At 32.2% G+C, this 21,898-nt stretch overlaps 3 protein-coding genes across 10 annotated transcripts in view; 1 reads left to right on the plus strand and 2 right to left on the minus strand.

Moving 5' to 3' along the window:
- LOC130448622 (laminin subunit alpha) overlaps positions 1-12,383 on the minus strand; it is a 51,260-nt gene extending 38,877 nt beyond the window's left edge. Inside the window, exons 1-7 of the mRNA XM_056786056.1 lie at positions 12,076-12,383; positions 8,572-8,718; positions 5,925-6,161; positions 5,700-5,870; positions 3,287-3,500; positions 3,012-3,221; positions 502-774 (exon numbers count right to left, since the gene is read on the minus strand). Of these exons, the coding sequence (XP_056642034.1) occupies positions 502-774; positions 3,012-3,221; positions 3,287-3,500; positions 5,700-5,870; positions 5,925-6,161; positions 8,572-8,718; positions 12,076-12,312 (1,489 nt within the window). The 5' untranslated portion in view covers positions 12,313-12,383. The remainder of the gene's footprint in view (positions 1-501; positions 775-3,011; positions 3,222-3,286; positions 3,501-5,699; positions 5,871-5,924; positions 6,162-8,571; positions 8,719-12,075) is intronic.
- Positions 1-21,898, plus strand: part of LOC130448624 (protein LSM14 homolog B-A) — a 44,033-nt gene that overhangs the window by 16,618 nt on the left and 5,517 nt on the right. For 4 of the 8 annotated variants that reach the window (XM_056786060.1, XM_056786059.1, XM_056786061.1 and 1 more), the window contains 5 exons: positions 17,326-17,547; positions 18,416-18,769; positions 21,006-21,217; positions 21,276-21,566; positions 21,624-21,898. In XM_056786060.1, coding sequence (XP_056642038.1) covers positions 17,427-17,547; positions 18,416-18,769; positions 21,006-21,217; positions 21,276-21,566; positions 21,624-21,898 — 1,253 coding nt within the window. In that variant the 5' untranslated portion in view covers positions 17,326-17,426. Of the gene's footprint in view, positions 1-17,325; positions 17,548-18,415; positions 18,866-21,005; positions 21,218-21,275; positions 21,567-21,623 lie in introns of those variants that run through there. The other 4 variants (XM_056786058.1, XM_056786063.1, XM_056786062.1 and 1 more) reach the window with 2 other exon arrangements.
- Positions 14,001-17,330, minus strand: LOC130448626 (solute carrier family 66 member 3). The gene is made up of 4 exons (XM_056786066.1): positions 16,807-17,330; positions 16,525-16,747; positions 16,347-16,467; positions 14,001-16,290 (listed from the first exon to the last, which is right to left on the minus strand). Exons 1-4 carry the CDS (start codon positions 16,971-16,973, stop codon positions 16,163-16,165), a joined length of 639 nt encoding a protein of 212 aa, XP_056642044.1. The 5' UTR covers positions 16,974-17,330; the 3' UTR covers positions 14,001-16,162.

Raw genomic sequence — 21,898 nt, forward strand, 5'->3', positions numbered from 1 at the left:
TGTAATGGTGGTATAAACAGTCTTCGGTCTCGTCGAAACGCGCGTCAGACAGTGTATTTTGAGTGTTGGTGTAATGGTGGTATAAACAGTCTTCGGTCTCGTCGAAACGCGCGTCAGACAGTGTATTTTGAGTGTTGGTGTAATGGTGGTATAAACAGTCTTCGGTCTCGTCGAAACGCGCGTCAGACAGTGTATTTTGAGTGTTGGTGTAATGGTGGTATAAACAGTCTTCAGTCTCGTCGAAACGCGCGTCGGACGGTGTATTTTGAGTGTTGGTGTAGTGGTAGTGTAAACAGTGTGTTCAATTCAATAGTTGAAGACACAGAAAAATCTTTTGACAGCAAAGATATTTCTCTGACAGTCTTCATCGATACAGAAGGATAGAGAAGGAGCCCCGCGCCTTTCCGAATAGCTGCGTTCACGCAATAAGCAATACGAAAGTGAACTTCCTTTCGAGACACTTTGTAATTGGGAAAGAATTAGCGATATTTATCTGTTTACCTGTACATTGAGGGAAATTGAAGTATCCAGAAGCACATTCTTTACAAAACGACCCGCCGAAATTATGTTTGCAAGTACATTCTCCTCGTAATGGAGCACATTGTAATTCCAAGGTTCCGTTGAGGTAACAATCGCAAGGTCTACAATTTGGGTAACCGTAATAACCGAAACTGCAACTGTCGCAGTTCGGTGGGACGTATTCCTTTCTACATTCGCATCGGCCAGATCCTTCTGCACAATTACCGGTAGAATAGAAAACGTCACATTGACAACCTGAAATATTCAAAAATACATATATCAAATCAAAAAACGGGAAATTTTTATCGGCGGTAGATATGATTTTAAAAGTTGGTAGTTTTCTAATAATACTTCTTTGAACAGTTGGTAACTTTACCACTTGATTTTTGAAAAATTGTTCATAGACCTCGTAATAGCAATTGAATTTTGATTTAGGTGAACAAAAATATTTATAAAAGAAAATTAGACGCATCAATATCGAGTAAAACACCGAAAGTTGGTAGAACTACCAAAAAGTAAATAAATTGGTAACACTGTTACAAGCTATGAATTAAAATAACGTTATTGACGTGATAAATACTTCCTGGATAATTGACAAGTGTCAAATATTGACCGATTATTATTTGATTCAATTATAGGTTATAAAATTGAATTTGGGGGTTATGTTTTTGACGTCACCGTACATTCTAATTGTTCTTATTATTTCACACAATAAAGTTAACAACTAAATTTATTAATCCTCGTATATTCCTGTCTAAATTTATTTCAAAAATTTCGAAATAAAACACTTTGACACCTTTGGAGATATTTTTTTATAGAAAACAAAACGTGATGAACATAACCTAGAAATGTTTTGATTTATGCTTTAGTGGATTCAATAAAAAATAAAAAATTTTTTTATATTCAGTGCAAGCTGTAAAATGTCTGAACCTTGCTGGTGTTAGTGCTGGGCACTCACTGATGACGTGGTTTGTAGTTTTATCCTCCTCCGTACACTGAAGTATCGTTCGTGATGCTCATGGTGTGGAGATGGCGTCTTAGATGTCTGTTGATTCGTAAGAGAGACCAGAAGGTCCATCTATGTATGTCTTCGTTAGTCCCATGCCAGGTGTGTCTATCTATCTCCGCCGAGCTCGCCTTGCAAGCAGGTAGTTCTCGGTTTTGAGCCAATTGGTCCCAATCTGGCGAGAGGGTCCCCTTCGTCGTTGCCCGGGCACCCAAACGAGCTGGATCTTGCAGCCATCACATATGGGACATATTCTTTTCTTAACCATCACTCACCAGTTCTTGTAGAACTTTTTTTCACCCTAGCAATAGCTAAAACATCCTCTTTCGATCGTTATGGCTTGTATTACAGCTCTATTATCTGAGCAAATAGAGATTACTGTGTTTTTATATTCAGTTATCATCAAATAACAAAAATAAATTCGAAATTTACTATTTGTTGACACAAGGCGGACGACAGATGACATATAGAATCATAGAAACACTTGACAGATAGCATATGACATGCAGAACAAGTGACACCACAAAATATAATATTATTGACAATTGACATTTCAATTAACAAGCGCAATGCCGACGTCTAAAACTGTTAATATTTATTTTGTTTGAAATATAAATATTTCGCATGAACTATGATTGAATTTACAATGATTCCCGTGAATTTATGGTTATGTTTTTGATTAAATGACACAGATGACACACACAATATATGACAAGTGACAGTTGACATTCGACTTAAAACTGCGACTGTTGATACCTCCATTACCCTAATGTAAAAATCCCGCGGGCGAACGCACATTTAGAGCGCTGTAGCATTACAAAATGGAGGCTTGGTAAAAACTTTTTCAAAAAATGAATAATAAATTAAGAATACTGTGTTGTAATGGCAATTTCGAGTTAAACTTGACTCATTTCGTCATTAGATCATGAATTTCCGCCTCGATTCGCTAATAGCTCGCTTCGAACCTTCGAACCATCAATTTCAAGGACTAAATAGACGCGTTTTAGATGAAACGTACCCACTGATAGCTTCTCAAAGTTCCGTCCCGCTAATTTCGACAGAACAAATATCAATTTCGCAAATGGCGGCTTAAGAATACGTGTTGATCCCATAGAGTTAAGATTAAAGATAGACGAAGCAACTTGTTATTTCCAATCCAATCGGAATATAGAGTAAAGAAAGATAGTGATTGGTATACCAATGTTCTTTCTCTCTCTATCAGCAGTTTGGTCCCAGTTTAACAATCTCCAATACCTAGCTCTTTCTTTCTCTTTCTATCTATATTTAATATCAACTCTATGGTTGATCTGAAACGTGTAGTTTCTTCTAGTGGTCTGTAGATGGCGCTCTGTGCATAAATTATCAAACGAGAACAATTAATTTTTCAGATTAATATTTAAAAACGTTTAACTGCGAATAAAAGTCAGATTAGCACATTTATATTATACGAGGTTTATACGAAAAGTTGAAATTCAGGCATACTCACGTTGACAAACGTCAGTTTCATTCCAATGTTTGTTGTAAGGTCTGAAAAATGTCGGTTTGCATTTATTACAATTTATTCCTTCGGTATTATCTCTACAGTTTTTGCAAACACCGCCGCCATCGTATTTTTCGTGTATATCGAGAGATAGATGCTTTTTATCTACCTCTTTGTCGTATTCGCATTCATCGCTATGACCGTAACAATTACAAGCTACAAAATATTGTCGATATATGGTTAAATTGTTATAAAACGCTATGTACGAGGCATTAACTTACGTTCACAACGGAAAAATGCGTCGTGTTTGGATTGTCTCCAAGCTTTTTGTTCGAAACCTGGACAACAAACGTCACATTTGGCACCGCAAGTATTATGCTTGCAGTTACATAGCAGTACTCTACTGTCTCGAGAATCGGGAATGTCGCAAGCGTCCGCGTGTCCGTTACACATACAACGACCTCCTATACTTATTTCTTTGATGGAATAGAAATACTAAAAAATAACATCAGTCATGAAATAAACTAATCAAAGTTACTTAGGTCTTGATAGACGCTTCCGAAGTAGATAACTTTTTTTATACAACCAAGTTTTTGCTTCAAAAGACACTAAAGATTCTTTGAGGCACATGTAAAAAGCAAACACAAGAATGTTAACTCGAGTAGTTCGAGTGGAGATGTCTGTCGTGTTTCGATAGCTGATTCCACAGGTTTGCACTTCTCCAAAGTCAGCAGTCGAATTCGATGTTCATGAGCCACGTCTGCCTGTCGATTAGATCGTACAAGTACTGCTCTAGATGGGATTATTTTGGACAGATCGGAAGAGCAACAGACATGGTCAGTTTCTATGTTCCAAACTATCCAAATTTCTGGTCAACTCTGGATGGCCTATAAGACGAATTGCTCTCTTTTGTGTTGAGTCTAGCACCCTTGGAGTATACTTGGGAGCCGAGCTCCAAAAGTGCTAGCAATACCCCAAAGATGGACGAATCTGGGCTTTGTAGAGGATTGTGATGCTGCCTTAGTTAACAAGCGAATTTGCGGTAATTGTGATATTTTATATCCAGACGGGACCAAATCCTGAAATGCAGTTTGTAAAAATACCAGCCAGGGTCTTTGTTGCATTAAACGTAATCATCCAACCCGTTCCAGAATGTTTTCAAGATCGATATAGATGGTGGTGATCTGTGTGCTATTATCAAGATATATATCAGGTTTGCAGTTTTGTCGAATAGATCGTTGATGTATAACGTTGACCTCGAAACCTTTCTGAGGTGTTTCCATCGATAACAACCTAAATGAGTCGGTCTTTGGGGAAGCTACTAAGCCAGTCAATAAGCGAAGACGACAAACCGAACGTTTCTAAATTTATTTGGGCACCAAACTCTGTCAAACATCTTAGATATGTCAGGGCGATTGCTCCGGATTCTTCATATATTTCTATAGCTTCAGTCCATACATTGGTAACATGGATAAGAGATCCCCGATGATCATGTTCATTAAATCGGGCGGTAGTTGTTGGGAACCGTCTTTTTCCCTATTTTTTTTGGTTTGGTTAACTTCAGCAAGCTTCCTTTTCCCAAGAGTTTGCATAGCATACTTGTTAGTTCAACTGCGCATTTCTCCAATGCGATTTCTAGTATTCCATTGCGACGAACAGCTTTTACAAAAGTTAATAAGAAGTTCCTAACCCGAGAAGTCCCCCTAAACCTTAGATTGAGGGTGATAAAATGTTATATTTGACCAATTTTTTGGTGTGGTGTGGAGACGTGGTCCCTGGAAGTGAGATCCTTAAACAGAATATCCTTAAATAGCAATGGAAATGTGGCTGTTGCGCAGACTTCTACGGATCCCACGGACCGAGCGGGTATGGAGAGAAAACTGATCGCGATAATTGAACAACGAAAACTATCTTATTCGGGACACATCCTTCGAGGACAGAGATATTCAACTCTAAAGCTCATACTGACGGGAAAGATCGACGGAAGGAGAGGACGTGCAGAAAAGGGGTGTCTTCAGATAATAGATTGGAAGTTTTAAACAAGAGAACACCTACACGCTCCAAAATGTGTGGTAATCGAAGAAGTATTCCATCGCTACCAGTGGCTTTATTGATGTCCAAGCCTTTGAGAAGTTTTGTCACACCTCTGTATCGAATTTACTGGAATCGGTGAACCAATTCCGGCAGAATCAAGAGTTGGATTTGAAGCAAACTCGCGGATCGACAAATCCGCCTTCTTATTTGCGGTCATCATCTCCAGCCAACGGTGGAATGTTTGACCTTGGCCGACGGCTTTTATTACAGACCAGAATGACCTTGACCCATTCGCGCAAAGGAGAAGTATCTATAGTATGCTTGCAGGTATTTCTTCTCTTTAAAACACTACAGATTATTTGAGGTACATCAATTCTATGACGTATCAATCATTTGTCATCCATGAACGAATTTTAATTTTTCTTTTCCTGCCGTCAGATCTATGGGTCGATTATCGTGAGTAAGTAGATAATGTTGAGCTTCCAGTTTTCTCAAAGATCGCGTCTGTAACAGGTTGGTTCCATTCACAAGCGGCACGATACAAGCGTCTCAAACCTGGTGGTGGTTATATTGAAAACTAACCGAAACGATGATAGCAAAACAAAAACAGTCACAAACTAAGATTAAATAACGATGATGGCGATCTGCGATGGTACTCACCCTTCTTGTAACCGTAGGATCTTGTCGAGCTACTGACATTAGATGTCCAAGTAAATTTTTCGTTCGGAGGAATCTCAATCTGACATTGGTCGCTCTTGTCCATTCTTGTAGTACGGACGAATTGAAATAATGATTTGCCGATGGTCTTTTATTCAACAGAGAAATCGGAATCTGAAATTATGTGATATTTTTTTTGTGTTTGAAATAATTATTGTAATTACAAACCTCCCCGCCTTCCAGTGGTACGATTTTCGAATATTCCGTTGTGCAAATTACGGAATTATCTTTGACGATCGGTTGTAAACTTTCTCTACCAAAAAAAGTTTCACAATCGTATGCCGAATCTGAAAAATATTGCCAAGGGGTGTAGGTTTTTCCGTAATCAGCAGATTTTTCTAAAATCCATAATCCTGGTCGAGGAGAATTCGCCATTTTTATATAAACATAAGCCACGTGAAATTCCTGTAAAAAAGGTTCGATTTCACGTTGTAATCGCACAGTCAATCCACAGAGAAAATATGTGAAAAACCAATAAATTTTTCATATTGTGTCCTACATTCTAACTTCTATTTTTAAATAAATTTTTCCGCTTTTTCAAATTGCAAATATTTATTGCTGAAAGCCCTTTGCGACGCCAATGGAACTATCTAGTGACCAGACGGAAGTTCACATTCTTGTAATTCAATAATTTATCCGGAGATGATAAAAAAGTGGTCCGTTTGATTATAAACGGAAACTGACGCCTACAACGATGTGAATCTTTATCCGTTAACTGTCGTGATAAGCACCAAAATATATTTAAATAATAATAGGGGTAACGCCTAACCTATAAAAACCCGTTTTTCAATTTAATTGCAGCAAATTCAGTTATAAAACTTTAAATAGTATACCCGAACTTTTTACTATCTAAATTCTATAATTTTACTCCACACTGTATAATAAACATCGTTAAAAAGCATAAAGTGATTTTCAATATTTTTTAATGGAATATTTCCTCCACATCAAATTTCTTATAACAAAGCTTATTTCTATAAAATTTAATCATTTCATTAAACTTTTCTGTAATACCTCTCAATAAATAATAATCAAAGATTTTATAACCTCCATTTTTTGTCAATACAATATCAGTAAATATTTCCATACATTCTATATTAACAAGCGCATCGGAAAATAACCTTAAAGGAGAGTACATTTAAAAACAATTTCCAATATGCTGTGAATTAGATGGAACATAAAATTTCCTATAAGATAGAATAGGTGCGTTCGAGATTCTACTTTCTGTACTCGCCACATCTCATTCGCTTTTATCTAGTTTTGTGATCATCGTTGTATGTCAGCAATTAATTCTTTTTAGGTTATATTATGCTAACAAAATTCGAATTGGATTGTGTCGGTTATTTTGTTTTAGGATCTTATTATTATAAGTGTAAATTGAAATAAAATCATCCTTTAAGTGAATCTTGTTATAGTGAAAGTAGAATATACGTTTGAAGTTTGAAATATAAAAAGGATTTTATTAAGGAATATCATATTTACGCAAAGGTATCTATAGCATTCAAATTATAAGTAACAATAACTTTTTACGTTTCTTAGAGATTTTTTTCGATTTAAAGTTCTTATTTGTGAAATAAAATTTATATTAAATGTACTTAAACATTTTTTCTTGTTGGATTTTAGTTGCAATAAAGATTAATATATTTTTAATACGATTTTTATTTATGCTTTTTAATTTAAACAATACTATGTATATTCTGTGGAATATCAACAGAAATAACGAGAGAAAACAGATAAAAGCATAGGCGTAGTTTCATTTTATAAATTTGAGTGACAGGGAAATCTATAATCAAAACATTTTTGAGAATTTCCTGAATTTAAATATAGTGTTATATCCACATCAAAAACACAAAGAAAACAAAACAAAAAAGTACACATTGCCTTCCTCGATCTATGAAAAGCTTTTGGCACTGTAAAACAAACTTGAATACAAAAGTTTCATAGTAAATAATGGACCGAGAGCTAATTTTACAACTTAGAGTAAAATTGGATATTAAACTATGGTTTAAACTCTAGCTTAAACCAATAGTAAACAAGAGTGATATTTGTTTTAGAATAATAATAAAGGACATTCTGCAATTGCAATTTGTGTAACAATGAAGCTGTGCTTTTGGTTAACATTTCATTCATTTTACCAAAACCCTTTATATTAATTATGTTGGAATCTTCCGTTTCACGTTAAACTGAAGTTTAAACTACCCCCTGATCGCCGGTAACGTTTAAACCGAAGTTTGTCGCTGTATCAGTGGTTTAAAGTGACGTTTGAGGTTAGGTTACCTCGTTTTACAGTCTATATACATATTTGCAACTTCTACATCTCTAATTTCTTGTTCTTTATGCAAATAAAGTTTCTGATTTCATTATAAACTTCAATATAATAAAAAAAAAATATTTTTCCTCCCCAAACTAAGACTTTTTTCAAAAAAAAAACGGATGTTTCTTGCTTATAAAAGCATTTTAGAAATATTCGTAGATAACCAAAGTGGAATTAAAAGAAAATGAATAGGGTAAGTATAAAATTCGTATTATCTATCAACCAGTGTAATGTGCTGACGCCAACTCTGTTCTCACATAAAATTCAGATAAAGAACAGTTTACTTTAGAACACATGGTCGCCAGATCTTCTTCGAGATGTAATTTTGAGAAATAGAACAATATCTTCAGTTTCGGTTAAAGACCTTTGAAATTATCAAAAGGTCAATACATATTGATTATTGTAGAATAGATAATTATTCTTTGAACTCGATTTGATAGTTTTAAATATTTATATATATATAAAAATTGCGTGATTCGAATATAGTAGGTTTAAAAGAAATACCTGTCCTAAATCGATGGTTAAATTAACCTCATTGTATTTCATTCCTCTGGAAAGTGGCGGGCTCTGCCACCAATTCTCTCTACCATCGACTGCGAATTCTGCAGGATGTTTTTTATCCGATCTAGCAGGGTCACAGACATCGCAGTACTGAAATAAATAAATAAAAAATGTTTTGTCGGTTTTATTGAAATAAATCATTTTTCGATGACTAGGTGTAAATATAAAGAAAAGTTCGACATACTATATGAAGTTATTAATAGCACAAAGTAACATAATCTTTTATTAGAAAATAAAATTGTCGGATTATTACTACGCCTAGTTGTAAAACGAATTTTACTATAAAGCAATAAACTCCAAACTACTGTGTTATTATTTATTTGCGAAAGTATTTTTGCTGAATGTTTGTAATTCCCGGAAATACTATGTATCGAATTTCAAAAACGGTTTAAAATGATTATCTAAACATTGGAAAATGAAATGTTAGGTTAGAATGTAAATGTGAAATGAGAATGAGAAAACTCCTTATTTGACATTTCAACGGATCTGTTTGTAATTAAAAAAGTGGACCAAAAAAGTAATTTAGTAAAGAAAAATGCATTGAATTATCTCTTGAACATTAAAAAGTAACATAAATACTGAAAATATAGCTATGAAAAATTAGGGTTTAATCGCCATTTTGGGATACGTCTTACTTAAATTTGACATTTGAAACGTTGCCAGATTTATAATTTTATAGAATTTGAGTTATTTCTTTTTCCGTGAAAATAAGCAAAATCATGCTGTCACGTGGTACTAAGACTTAAGTAATCAGTTTATATACAGAGTGTAATAAAAAAGTACGCAGTAAATAAAAACAAAATGGAAATATGAAATACTATGTTTTAGATAAAATTTATTTGGAGATATCAAATAATATGAAGTAATACTCATAGATACATACAGGGTGTGATAAGAAAGTTATAAATTGAACCACGTATGTGGTTAAAAATAATACGATAACTTACGTAAATGCAAATGTACACACAGAAAAAGTGACAGTCTATGGAAAGTCGAAAGATATGATTGGAATCGATAATATGAAATTAAATTAGTGTCAACAAGCTGAAGAATTAAACAAAAAAAACTTTCTGCTTTTTATATAATGAATCATCTTTACAGTCTTAAAAAAATATTTCTGGAAGCATCTATTTTTTGATTTACGAAAGTATTCAGAAATTTTGAAATTATTTTAGAATTACAGAATTTCAATTTGAATAATTGTATTGTTTAGATGGTCCCAATAAAATAACTAAAAGACGCTGTTTACATTTTGGCTCTACATCAATTTCGGAGTTCTGAAATCACCAAACGTGTGGGAGAACTCATAAAATTGTACTTGATGATCTAGAGCTAGTTTTTGGTGTCAAATGCTTACGTTTGGATGCTTTTATCGACATTCACAAAGTCCACAATATTTAATAGATGAAATTCTAAAATAATGTCACTGGGTACTAACCAGACATAGTATAAACGCAATTAATTATAGAATTAGGAGCCTCTGAAATCACCAAACGTGTAGGAGGACTCATAAAATTGCACTTGATGATCTAGAGCCAGTTTTTGGTATCAAATGCTTACGTTTGGATGCTTTTATCGACTTTCACAAAGTTCAAAGTATTTAATTGATGAAATTCTAAAAAAATGTCACTGGGTACTAACCAGACACAGTATAAACGCCATTAATTGTACAAATTGAAGCCTCTGAAATCAACAAACGTGCGGGAGGACTCATAAAATTGCACTTGATGATCTAGAGCTAGTTTTTGGTATCAAATGGTTACGTTTGGATGCTTTTATCGACTTTCACAAAGTCCACAGTATTTAATAGATGAAATTCTAAAATAATGTCACTGGGTACTAACCATACATAGTATAAACGCGATCAATTATAGAATTAGGAGCCTTTGAAATCACCAAACGTGTAGGAGGACTCATAAAATTGCACTTGAGGATCTAGAGCCAGTTTTTGGTATCAAATGCTTATGTTTGGATGCTTTTATCGACATTCACAAAGTCCACAGTATTTAATAGATGAAATTCTAAAATAATGTCACTGGGTACTAACCAGACACAGTATAAACGCCATTAATTGTACAAATTGAAGCCTCTGAAATCAACAAACGTGTGGGAGAACTCATAAAATTGTACTTGATGATCTAGAGCTAGTTTTTGGTGTCAAATGCTTACGTTTGGATGCTTTTATCGACATTCACAAAGTCCACAATATTTAATAGATGAAATTCTAAAATAATGTCACTGGGTACTAACCAGACATAGTATAAACGCAATTAATTATAGAATTAGGAGCCTCTGAAATCACCAAACGTGTAGGAGGACTCATAAAATTGCACTTGATGATCTAGAGCCAGTTTTTGGTATCAAATGCTTACGTTTGGATGCTTTTATCGACTTTCACAAAGTTCAAAGTATTTAATTGATGAAATTCTAAAAAAATGTCACTGGGTACTAACCAGACACAGTATAAACGCCATTAATTGTACAAATTGAAGCCTCTGAAATCAACAAACGTGCGGGAGGACTCATAAAATTGCACTTGATGATCTAGAGCTAGTTTTTGGTATCAAATGGTTACGTTTGGATGCTTTTATCGACTTTCACAAAGTCCACAGTATTTAATAGATGAAATTCTAAAATAATGTCACTGGGTACTAACCATACATAGTATAAACGCGATCAATTATAGAATTAGGAGCCTTTGAAATCACCAAACGTGTAGGAGGACTCATAAAATTGCACTTGAGGATCTAGAGCCAGTTTTTGGTATCAAATGCTTATGTTTGGATGCTTTTATCGACATTCACAAAGTCCACAGTATTTAATAGATGAAATTCTAAAATAATGTCACTGGGTACTAACCAGACACAGTATAAACGCCATTAATTGTACAAATTGAAGCCTCTGAAATCAACAAACGTGCGGGAGGACTCATAAAATTGCACTTGATGATCTAGAGCTAGTTTTTGGTGTCAAATGCTTACGTTTGGAAACTTTTTTGACTTTCACAAAGAACTTTCAGACGTCTAAATGCTTTCACCATCACGATGGTATGAAGAGGAGGCGGCAAATACCCTTATACATTCATACATACATAATACTAAAATATAAACTATAAATCCGACCCTGTCTTAAGTATTTTAAATATTTTTTTTTTCAGTTTTTAGTTCGTATAAAAATAAAAATCACATTGAATATTTTGTTTATTATTATACTTATTAAATTCCAATATGAGTAATAGACATTTTCACAAAATTCTAACCCAACATAATCATTTTTCACGAATTAAACAAAAAAGTAGAAAAAACGTTATTTGGAACATAAAAATGTGTACGAATGAATAAAATTTCTAATGAAAACACTTGTTACACATTTTTCCTACAAATATTGTCATATATTTTACGTCTTAAATCTGTTAAGTGATAATAATTTCTTTAAAGAAAAACCTACCTGCCCCTGTATAACATTCGCGGTGAGATCATTCTCGGAATTCGCACCAATCAGTTTACAATATAACTCCGGTCCTTGAATACCCTCGCCGCAAGTAGCCGTTGCAGTAATATGTTTACCTTCGGCTAAATTAAAATAGGGCGGCGTTAGCGATTCACCCCGTATACCGGTAAACAATGAAAATAAGAAAAACGTTGGGAAAGCGACGATGCTTCCCAAGGAAGTTGTTCTTAACATGGTTACGCGACTACTGATCACTGAATGAATCTTGTTGTTGGTAGCATGAAATTAGGAATAAAAGATGGTCGGGAATGGTCCTAATCGCTGCCGGCGTGGTTTGAATTATGTAGCGTCTGCAGATTAGTAAAACTGATGCAGGGCCGTCTTCATATCTATATAAAATATATTCACATTATCAAATATTTTAGTTTCTGTCATAAAAACATTTGTATAATAAACATTTTTTAGTATATACGTGAAGCTATCATTCATATTGTAGTTTTAATTGATAATTGAGAGTGAAATTAGTTTAATCAAAATATCTGGCAACAACGTGGAAGGTTAGAAATTTATATGACTATAAGAATGCTGGTTAAAATAATTATAATATTATTTATTTAATAAATCATAAATATTATATACAAATGAATTCATATAATAATTGTGACGTCATATAGGCGTTTTTAAAAGTTATTACTCCAAACAAAAGTCGAATGTATATCCTATTAAATTCTTTTAAAGTTGTGTGCATTAGATTATTAGTCAAAATAAATTTTTTTGAAAGCGTCTGGTTATTGAAGGACTTCTCGGAAATTATGGTTGACATATGTAAACATATGGTAAACAGTGTTGCCACAATTTAAAAGCTGAATGTAAAAATTGAACTAGAAAATGTACTAGATTGTACCAACTTCAAACAAATTTAAATTAAATTTTTTTTTTCCAAAAATGTTATAGACTGTGTCAATTATTATTTTAAGGATAAAAAATTTATATAAAGTTTACAGATAAAATTAGCAATGCAGTACAAAAATCTCACGATCTAAATATAAATCAACTTGGCTCTGTTTTCTAATTATTGCTACAATCTAGTACAATTTCTAGTTTATTTTATTAAACGAAAATATAAAATAACTTTATATTTGCGAACGCAGGGAAAATGTATTAGAAAAAAGGAAAAATGTACTAGCGTATAAAATACACTAAAATTATACAATTGTACTAGCTCTGGCAACACTGTAGGTAAATATAATCAGCTGACGGGTTGCTTCATTTGTCTATGGTTTTGGGAACATTGAAAATTTATTCCACTTAAATGGCTGTATATCATTAATTCTTATTAACAGCATCATAAATAGATTCTTGAGGCTCACGGTTTTTGTATCATTTAGATTTTAGTATGAAAATAGCTCATTAATATTGATTGATTGATTGATCAATAATATTTGATTAAACATCGAGAATCTACTACAATACAATGAAATTATTATCATGGAAGAATTAACGTACAAAAAAATAATAAAAATCAAAAGTTCTCGTACATCATGTTTTAAATTTGATATTTGAACGCGACGTTCGGAAACTATTATCTCTAAATTTCGTTCTGTGTTTGGATCATCAATCAGCTGATAGGTGATCTACCTGATCACGGGTTATAATGTCCGGAAAGTCCTAATATTGATATTTATGAATCAAGAAATTCGAGCTTCTACCTTGGGATTCTCGAAGCTTCTTCATATTATCGGTTTTTGAGTTAATGTATTAAAAAATTGTTAAGAGTTCGACGAATCTCTCATTTGATTTGACTCTTACAACATAGAGTACTACTCTATGATCTAACACAAATTTAGTTCTGCCACTTTCCAATCGTGGCGCTAGTCATATTGTCATTACTGTCAATTGTCAGATAAATAATCATCTGTTTAATTTTCCCAAACGTTTTCGTGGTGTGTGTTCTTGATTGGGAAGAATTTTATAAAATTCGATGCCAAACATCAAATTATCGCTTAAGTGAGAATCATTTTCGGGCAAGTGATTTTACAAATTTCAATAGAAAACATTTAAAATATGTTCTGAAACTTCTGTTGTCTTTTTGATGTAAGCTGGAGACTTGATATTGGATAGATACAAAATATAAGAATCTAGAAGTAGGTAAAAAGAGAAAAAAACATTTTTTATGGTTTTATTTATAAACATATTTATTAAACCTTCCCATACATTCATTAAATTTTATATCTTCTTAACTACATGTTAGTTTAAAGAGCAGATGTCGGCATTCACAGTTAATTACTATATTGGTTTCATCAGAATTTAATCATTTATGTACATATCAATAAATAAAGAGATCTAAAATGGACGTTTTATTTTCCCTTCTCGAAAAATATCTACTGGAAATTTTCACTTTTTTCATATTTAAAACTATAAGTATTTAATCAACATTTAAAAAATGGTAAAAAGTACAAATACAACATTTCTTTACAAACATCAAAACTATAACAAAAAATATCGTTGAATTAAAGGCATAAATACAGAAATTATTAATTCAAATCAATAGACTACAGTTGCCAGAAGTTATTTGCATCGTTTACCCCCAACCAGTTCAGAGACAAGTTGCTAGTGCATGACATTTACGGTTCTTTCATCTTTAAATAATCAACCTCACTCATTTCTTAGCTCATATGAGAAAGTATATATAAACAACCTATGTTTGATATAATAAAAATTATGTTTAAAGTAAAAACAGTGGAATTATAACTTGCCGATATTTATATGGATGCAATAGGTACTAGAGCAATTGGAATGTCCTTGAATATGACTCAAAGTACAGTGAGCTAATATTGATTTTTCCAATAGGCCCAGGCATAAAGGCGCAAACTCCCAGGAGACGCACAGCTAAGAGTAGAATATTATTTTAAAAAAATAGAGTTCATGTCTATGGGCCTTAAATTTAAAGCTAGGTTTTGTGCAGTTTGCCTGTAACTTGGTTGAACCGGTTCACAAGCTAAATGGCCGACGACAGATAATAATAAAGATACAGCCAAAAAGAACCAACGAACCTTTCCTTTTCTTTAGCTATGCTTTGTTGAAAGAATAATTTGCTGGGTGGATACTTTCTTTCAGTCCCACGTACTTAAGTTCACTATTTAATACATTAAGTTGCTAAGAGTGTTTTAAACATCATTTTTTTAAGCCGAGAACAAAGAAAATTCCTCAAAAAATGATATAACTGCACCCTGGAGTGGTGTACGAACAACTATAATATAAAACTGATATAAGGTTTTTAGAAAAGTAACTTTAACCAGACTAAGGGGTGGAAAAAATTATTGGGCGTAGGAGCGCCAAAATGCTAAATCTGGCCCTGATTAAATATGCAATTTTTTAAGAGTTTAAGAAACTTAAAGCCCACTGAGCTAATATTGAGTTGTTTCCAATACCATACAGTTGAACCCTGTATAATGAAAATTTGTTTTAAAGTGAAAATGTTTCAGGAACTTAAAACCCAGCGAGCTAATATTGAGAGAAATTTTCAATATCATACAGTTAAGCCCTGTATAATAAATATTAGTTCCGAAGTGACAATCTTATAAATATTAAAATTATGCCAAAGGTTAGGTTAGTTTTTCAAAATTTACTATATTAATTGGAACCTCGTTGGATATGCAGAGTTCTTTGAGAATTTTAACAACTCAAAGCCAAATGAGCAGATAGGGAAACATAATAAATGTTTATTTTAAAATTAAAATCATATAAACAGTAAAATCACAATAATAGCTGTGTCTTAGAACTGACAATATTTATATCTTCTACAAAAACAAATCACTGAAAATCAGAGAGTCTAGTATTTTTATAAGTACACTTCTTGTCTTTTTGCTGGTTTTTATGATTAGTAAATAGTATAAAGAGTAATAAAATTATATACAATATGTCTTGGTTCTAAATTGTCTTGATTTAGAAACATAAACATACATGAAAGGTCTAAGAAATTGAAGAAATTTAAAAGATTTGTACTGAAAATTTACTTGAAAATAAAATTTTGTAAAAAATATGGGTAACTAGTATATGGCACATTACCTATATTTATTTTTTTTTATTCCTGTTTATGATGTTTGTACCAATAGGCAGCTAACATCACAGAGCTACTCAAAAATGTATTAATGGTAAAATTTAAAAGTAATGTAAGATCCATGGATTCAATGCAAATTGTAAACACCCTAGCTGAAAAGAATAATAAACAATATTACTTATATTAAATAAAACTACTAGGTACTCACTAAAATTGGTAAAAGCTGAAATGAACCATGTAACAACACTCACTGATTCGGAATTTTTCATTTTTAAGATCTCATAGAGTTGTACAACTTTTGAAGAAGCTCCAATTGGAGTACAGAGAGGCTAAAAATAATTAAAATCACACTGAAAATTCTATACAAAATAATTAAAATCCCTTACAACTAGAAAGGATAAAAGTCCTAAAGGTACAATTCCTAGTAACAATGCAGCTGCTATCAACAAATAAATTATAGAGCCTATAATACTGGTTAAATTAATTATTTGTTTATAATGTAATACACATATGATAAGTATTATTTCTTGGAATAGGATTATAGGATATTCCAAATAGTTCAATAATGCATATCCACTCCTAAAATTATAGGACATCATAATAGTATAACTGAAACAAAAATAAATAATGTTATAAAGTTTATAATTAATTTATAATTATCGATTTACCTTGTAAGCTCCATTAACAAACCCATGATACTGATGCCTTTGGCACTCTTTACTTTCAATACTGTTAAAATTTGAGGGATTTTTAATATAAAGCATATTGAAATTGTAATTATACTTAAAAAATTCGAAAATGCTTGTAAATATGAGTTGTCAACGTGTAAGGACATTATTACTTAATTAAACAATATTTTTGGAAACTGTTTTGAATCCTGACAATTATCTAACCTTGAATTATCTGACATTCCATTTGATTGACAATCTGGTAATTTAACAAGCAACAATCATACTATTTTTCGGGTTTAATCATAACATTATATGGAGTAATTTTCTGCTTTTGATACAAAATTCTGATTAAAACAAATATTTATAACTAATAGAAGTAAAAAAGTCACTAGTCATAATGATCATATCACTAACCGCGCTTGGGATAGTTTACTAAAAACAACCTTTGATAGGTTCATTCGTAAAAAAATGACTTATAAGTTTTGTCAGCTGTTTAACTTAGCCGCCATCTTTCAGTTGCCGTTGTCGAAGGATAGTAAATGTCATTCATTAAAATTTGCTTCTAATAGAAAGCCAGTTTAATCATCGCCATCCTTGGATAAAATATTTTATACAAGATGACGACTGGAATGCCCGAGCTGGGCTCCAAAATTAGCCTAATATCGAAGGCAGATATTCGTTATGAAGGACGTTTATTTACAGTTGATCCTCAAGAATGTACAATAGCTTTGGCGTCCGGTAAGTTTGATAGAAATTACGTATACATTTTTAGTTATCTATTTATGAATAATTCATACGTTGAGATAATTTAAAAAATATCATTAATTGTTTAATATAAGTAGGAGCTTCATAAAACTTTTTATAAAAAAAATTTAATAAAGAGATATAGGTTTAATGAATATAAATTTAGCTATATGCATTTATGCTAATTTCGTTTTATGAATATGATGCACTATTGAGAAAACTAAATTTTAATCTACAAATTTATTCAAAATATGCTATAATTATCTCTGTATTTGTATTGTCAGTTAAATTTTTTGTTTGCGTTGTTTTTTCTTTACGTCTGATATCTGTTTTTTAATTGTCCAGCAATTTTTTGTATAATCAGAAAAATGAACTTTTTGATTAATCGGTTTTTTGAAAAATACAAAATTTGAATACCTTTGAACATTTTAAATTAGTTAATAATTTAAATTTCATTTTATAAAAATCAAAATTGCTAATGTTTTGAACTGGCATAATAAAAAGTTTTTAATAAAAACGATCCGTTTTTAGTAAGTTAATGAAACAGTATAATGTTCTTCTATATTTTTTTTTATATAAATGTATTGTGAAGTCTACATATTCTAGTAGATTTATAAAATTATTTATTAATTATTTACCCAGTGAATTTGGGGAAAATAAAAGTTATTTCAGGATTTTTCAAGATATTTATTTTAATTATCAAAATTAACATTTTAAATATAGATTTTTTTAATTATAACAAAAAGTATGAACCTATATGTATTTTAATAGTTAAAAAAAATATAATTTCTATTGGTATAACAAAAAGTTTCTTTTATTATAATTAAATAGTTGAATACTTGCAACTATTTTTTGTTTCTAGTTCGTTCTTTTGGTACAGAAGACAGAGAAACTCAATACCCTGTACCAGCACAAAACCAAGTGTATGACTACATCCTTTTCCGTGGTACAGATATAAAAGACATTCGTGTAATAAACAATGTCAGTCACCCACAGCCTCTTAATGATCCAGCTATCATGCAACTCTCTGTTCCTCCTACATTGGGTGGCCAGACATTTCAAAGTCATCCAGTTTTGGGTCCCATGGGACCTCAAATGGGACAGTTTGGTGGAGCTTATGGTGGTATGGGTGCAATAGGAACAATAGGTACTGGAGCAATTGGAACTTCACTGGGTATGCAGAGTTCTTCGAGAAGTTTGAGCAACTCGAAGCCAAGTGAGTTAATATTGGGTTCAAGTTCTCAATCCAATACAGTGAAACCTCCCGCTCATTCTCCTACCGGTATTGAACCAATCCAAACAAACAGCCATGGTAAAATGTTTTAATCAATTCATTTTTATTTGCTTTTTGCTTGCTTTGCTTAGTTTAGCTTCTAGAATAGAATCAGCTCCAAGGTTTGGTTAGATATAAAATATTGAATGAGTTCATTTAATAATTCTCATAACTTTCCATTATTTGAATAAAAGTATAGTTAGTTGTACCATGTAGACATTATCCTTTACTTATACCTTATTAAAAAAACAAAAGATGTTTTTTATTAATTGCCTTCATTAAGGAAATAACAATTTACCTTTTGGCACTACAGCTCCATGTGAGTCTTTGCCTCTTTGAAAATTTGCTTCCAAATTGGTGTGTTCTTCACCAACATTCCCCATCCTCTCACATTCATTGTAAATGAACTTGATCAGTTCATCTGAGACAGGGTATGCCTTTTTTTCTACTACTGTATATTTTGGCATTCATGATTCTTTTAGGCATCTGTTTGTCTTGTATTTATTTAACATAGTGGAATCATCTCAACATCTGGGCTTTAATAAATTGGATGTTTTCATTACCTAGTATTTCATCAATGTCTCTTATTATTTCAGGTTCTTCAGTCTGTTTCATTCGTTGTAATTCCTCCATATATGTTTCTGATAATTTTTCTCTCAAATATTCGTTTTTTTTTGTAATCACCCAACATTCACCATCATAAGTTATGATTCTATTAGATTCGTGTAGATTTTCTTTTTGTTAGTAGTTTCTTTTAAGGAGTTTCAGGTTCACAAAATAGGCTCTTTTACAAGTTTTTACTCTTTCATTTAGGTCAGTGCTCGGTTTGCCTTGGTTGTTTATATTTTCTCCAAAATATTTTAAATTCATTAATAACTAGACCAAGCTCTTTAAATTTTCTTTCTACGTATTTTAAAAGTTCTATCAATCTTTATTTCTGGCTGTTATTGTGATATCATCTACGTATGCACATATTTTGGTTGATTTATAAATTATAGTATCACTCTGATATATTTGGTTGATTCCTCTGTTGAGTAGTAATATAAAAAGTATACTTTGAAGATCATCTTAAAATAATTAACAATTTACTAATTTAGTTATCCTACATCCAACTAACTCACCTGCAAGTAGGATACATTCTTTAATCACAAACATAAACTATATTTTAGAATTTACAGTAATCCCTTATATAACATGGTAGATTGGTTCCGTGTTGTAGGAGTTTTTAGGACCCCATATAATTCATTGCGGATATATTATCCATGTTTAATTGCTTGTTGGAAGAAACTGTTCCAATTCCTTCAGAATCTAAAGGAATTTTTAATTTTCCATCATATAGAGTTTAGATGATTGAAAATGTTTTGGGCTTTTGTTTTTATAAAACAACCATTTATAGGAATATTATTTTGATTGCAATCTTTTATGAAACCAGGCCACCCTGGTTGACATGATTCCAGCCCTAGTGATCTGAAACAAAAAAATTTGTAAAGATGTCGCCATCGCATTGACCTTAGCCAAAAAAAAATTACAAAATGGCGTCAACATGAAATATCATTTTTTGTCTCCTTTTTTTGTTTTTCGATTTTTTAAAAAATACTTCCAATTGAATTTTTTTTTAAATGCAAGGCAGGCGTGATAGAGCTATATATAAAAAATATTTCCATTAAATCTAAATTTCAAAGGAATTGATCGGATAGACAAAGACATATTCTTAAGAGTCTAAACTTTGAAAATATGCCAAAAAAATAGATTTTTTCAAATTTCTATTCCAGAATACCCCCTTAAGGTCTGCAACGATCTATACATTACAACACTCCTAATTTGACTTTCATTCATCATCAAATAGTTCGTATTTACTCATGTGTTAACTCATTTAGCTTTCGATCCTTTGCTATTACTCTTGATTTTTTACCATTATTTAGCTGATCCAAAATATCAATTTCTTGTTGTAGAGAAATAAATTTCCTTATTAACTTCGGTTTTGTTTACTTTACACTCGTCGTGGTTTAAAACTAAATATTTTATACCTTTTAAACAACCCAAATTATACAACTACCATCTCTTTGTAATAATATCATAATGTTGCATGAATTTCATACTAATAATGTAGTTAGGTTAGGTTAGCATTGCTTTTTGCTTTAATCCGACATAGATCTTTTCTATAAGGCTCAGTGTTCAGCTTCTGTTCTAGATCTAATTGGTGGATCAAGAAGTACAACACCGGCTAGTTTGAGCTCTAGAAAATCACCGACCATCGATCAGGGTGTTCAAGCTGGTGGATCCAGTCATAATGAGAAGAAAGTCGTGAAACCAATCCAACCTCCAAATCAGAAAAACCAAAGGAGATCAAATGAAAATAGAGATACTAGGGGTGATAGAGGTGACCACCAGGTAGGTTAAAAATAATTAGTATGATTCTTGAAATATTTTACAGGGATATATATTTCAGCAACAATCTCGGCCGTCTGGAGGAAGACCTCAACAGTACAATGCCCAGCATAATTACCAACATCAACAATCTTATTCGAATCAGGGATACCAACAAAATCAGAATCACAGAGGCAATTGGGTGAATAATAGAGGTCCAATGAGAATGAGAGGTAGAACCAGGGGTACTGGATACAGAAATAATCCATCTGGTAATGCTACAAGACCTAGGAATACCTTGAAATTTGAGAATGATTATGATTTTGAACAAGCAAATACGGAATTTGAAGAATTAAGAAGTCAACTAGGAAAGGTAATTTGTAATTAATGATCTTTGGTTAATATTGGTAATTAATTTTGCTCTAAACAGGTAAAAATAGATGAAGCCGGAAGCGTTAGTGCGAAAAGCAGCGACGTTAACGGAGATGTGGACAAAAAAGACGATTCTGGAAATGAAACAGGCGCTGGAGAAGCCGAACAAGATGAAGAACATGAAGTTTATTATGACAAGAGTAAGTCTTTCTTTGACAAAATATCTTGCGAAGCTGTCGAAAGAGCCAAAGGCAAATCGCAAAGGACCGATTGGCGAGTTGAGCGCAAATTAAATTCTGAAACATTCGGAGTAGCAGCTGCAAGAAGAGGAAG

Source organism: Diorhabda sublineata, chromosome 9 (assembly GCF_026230105.1).
Source record: "Diorhabda sublineata isolate icDioSubl1.1 chromosome 9, icDioSubl1.1, whole genome shotgun sequence".
Taxonomy (NCBI): domain Eukaryota; kingdom Metazoa; phylum Arthropoda; class Insecta; order Coleoptera; family Chrysomelidae; genus Diorhabda; species Diorhabda sublineata.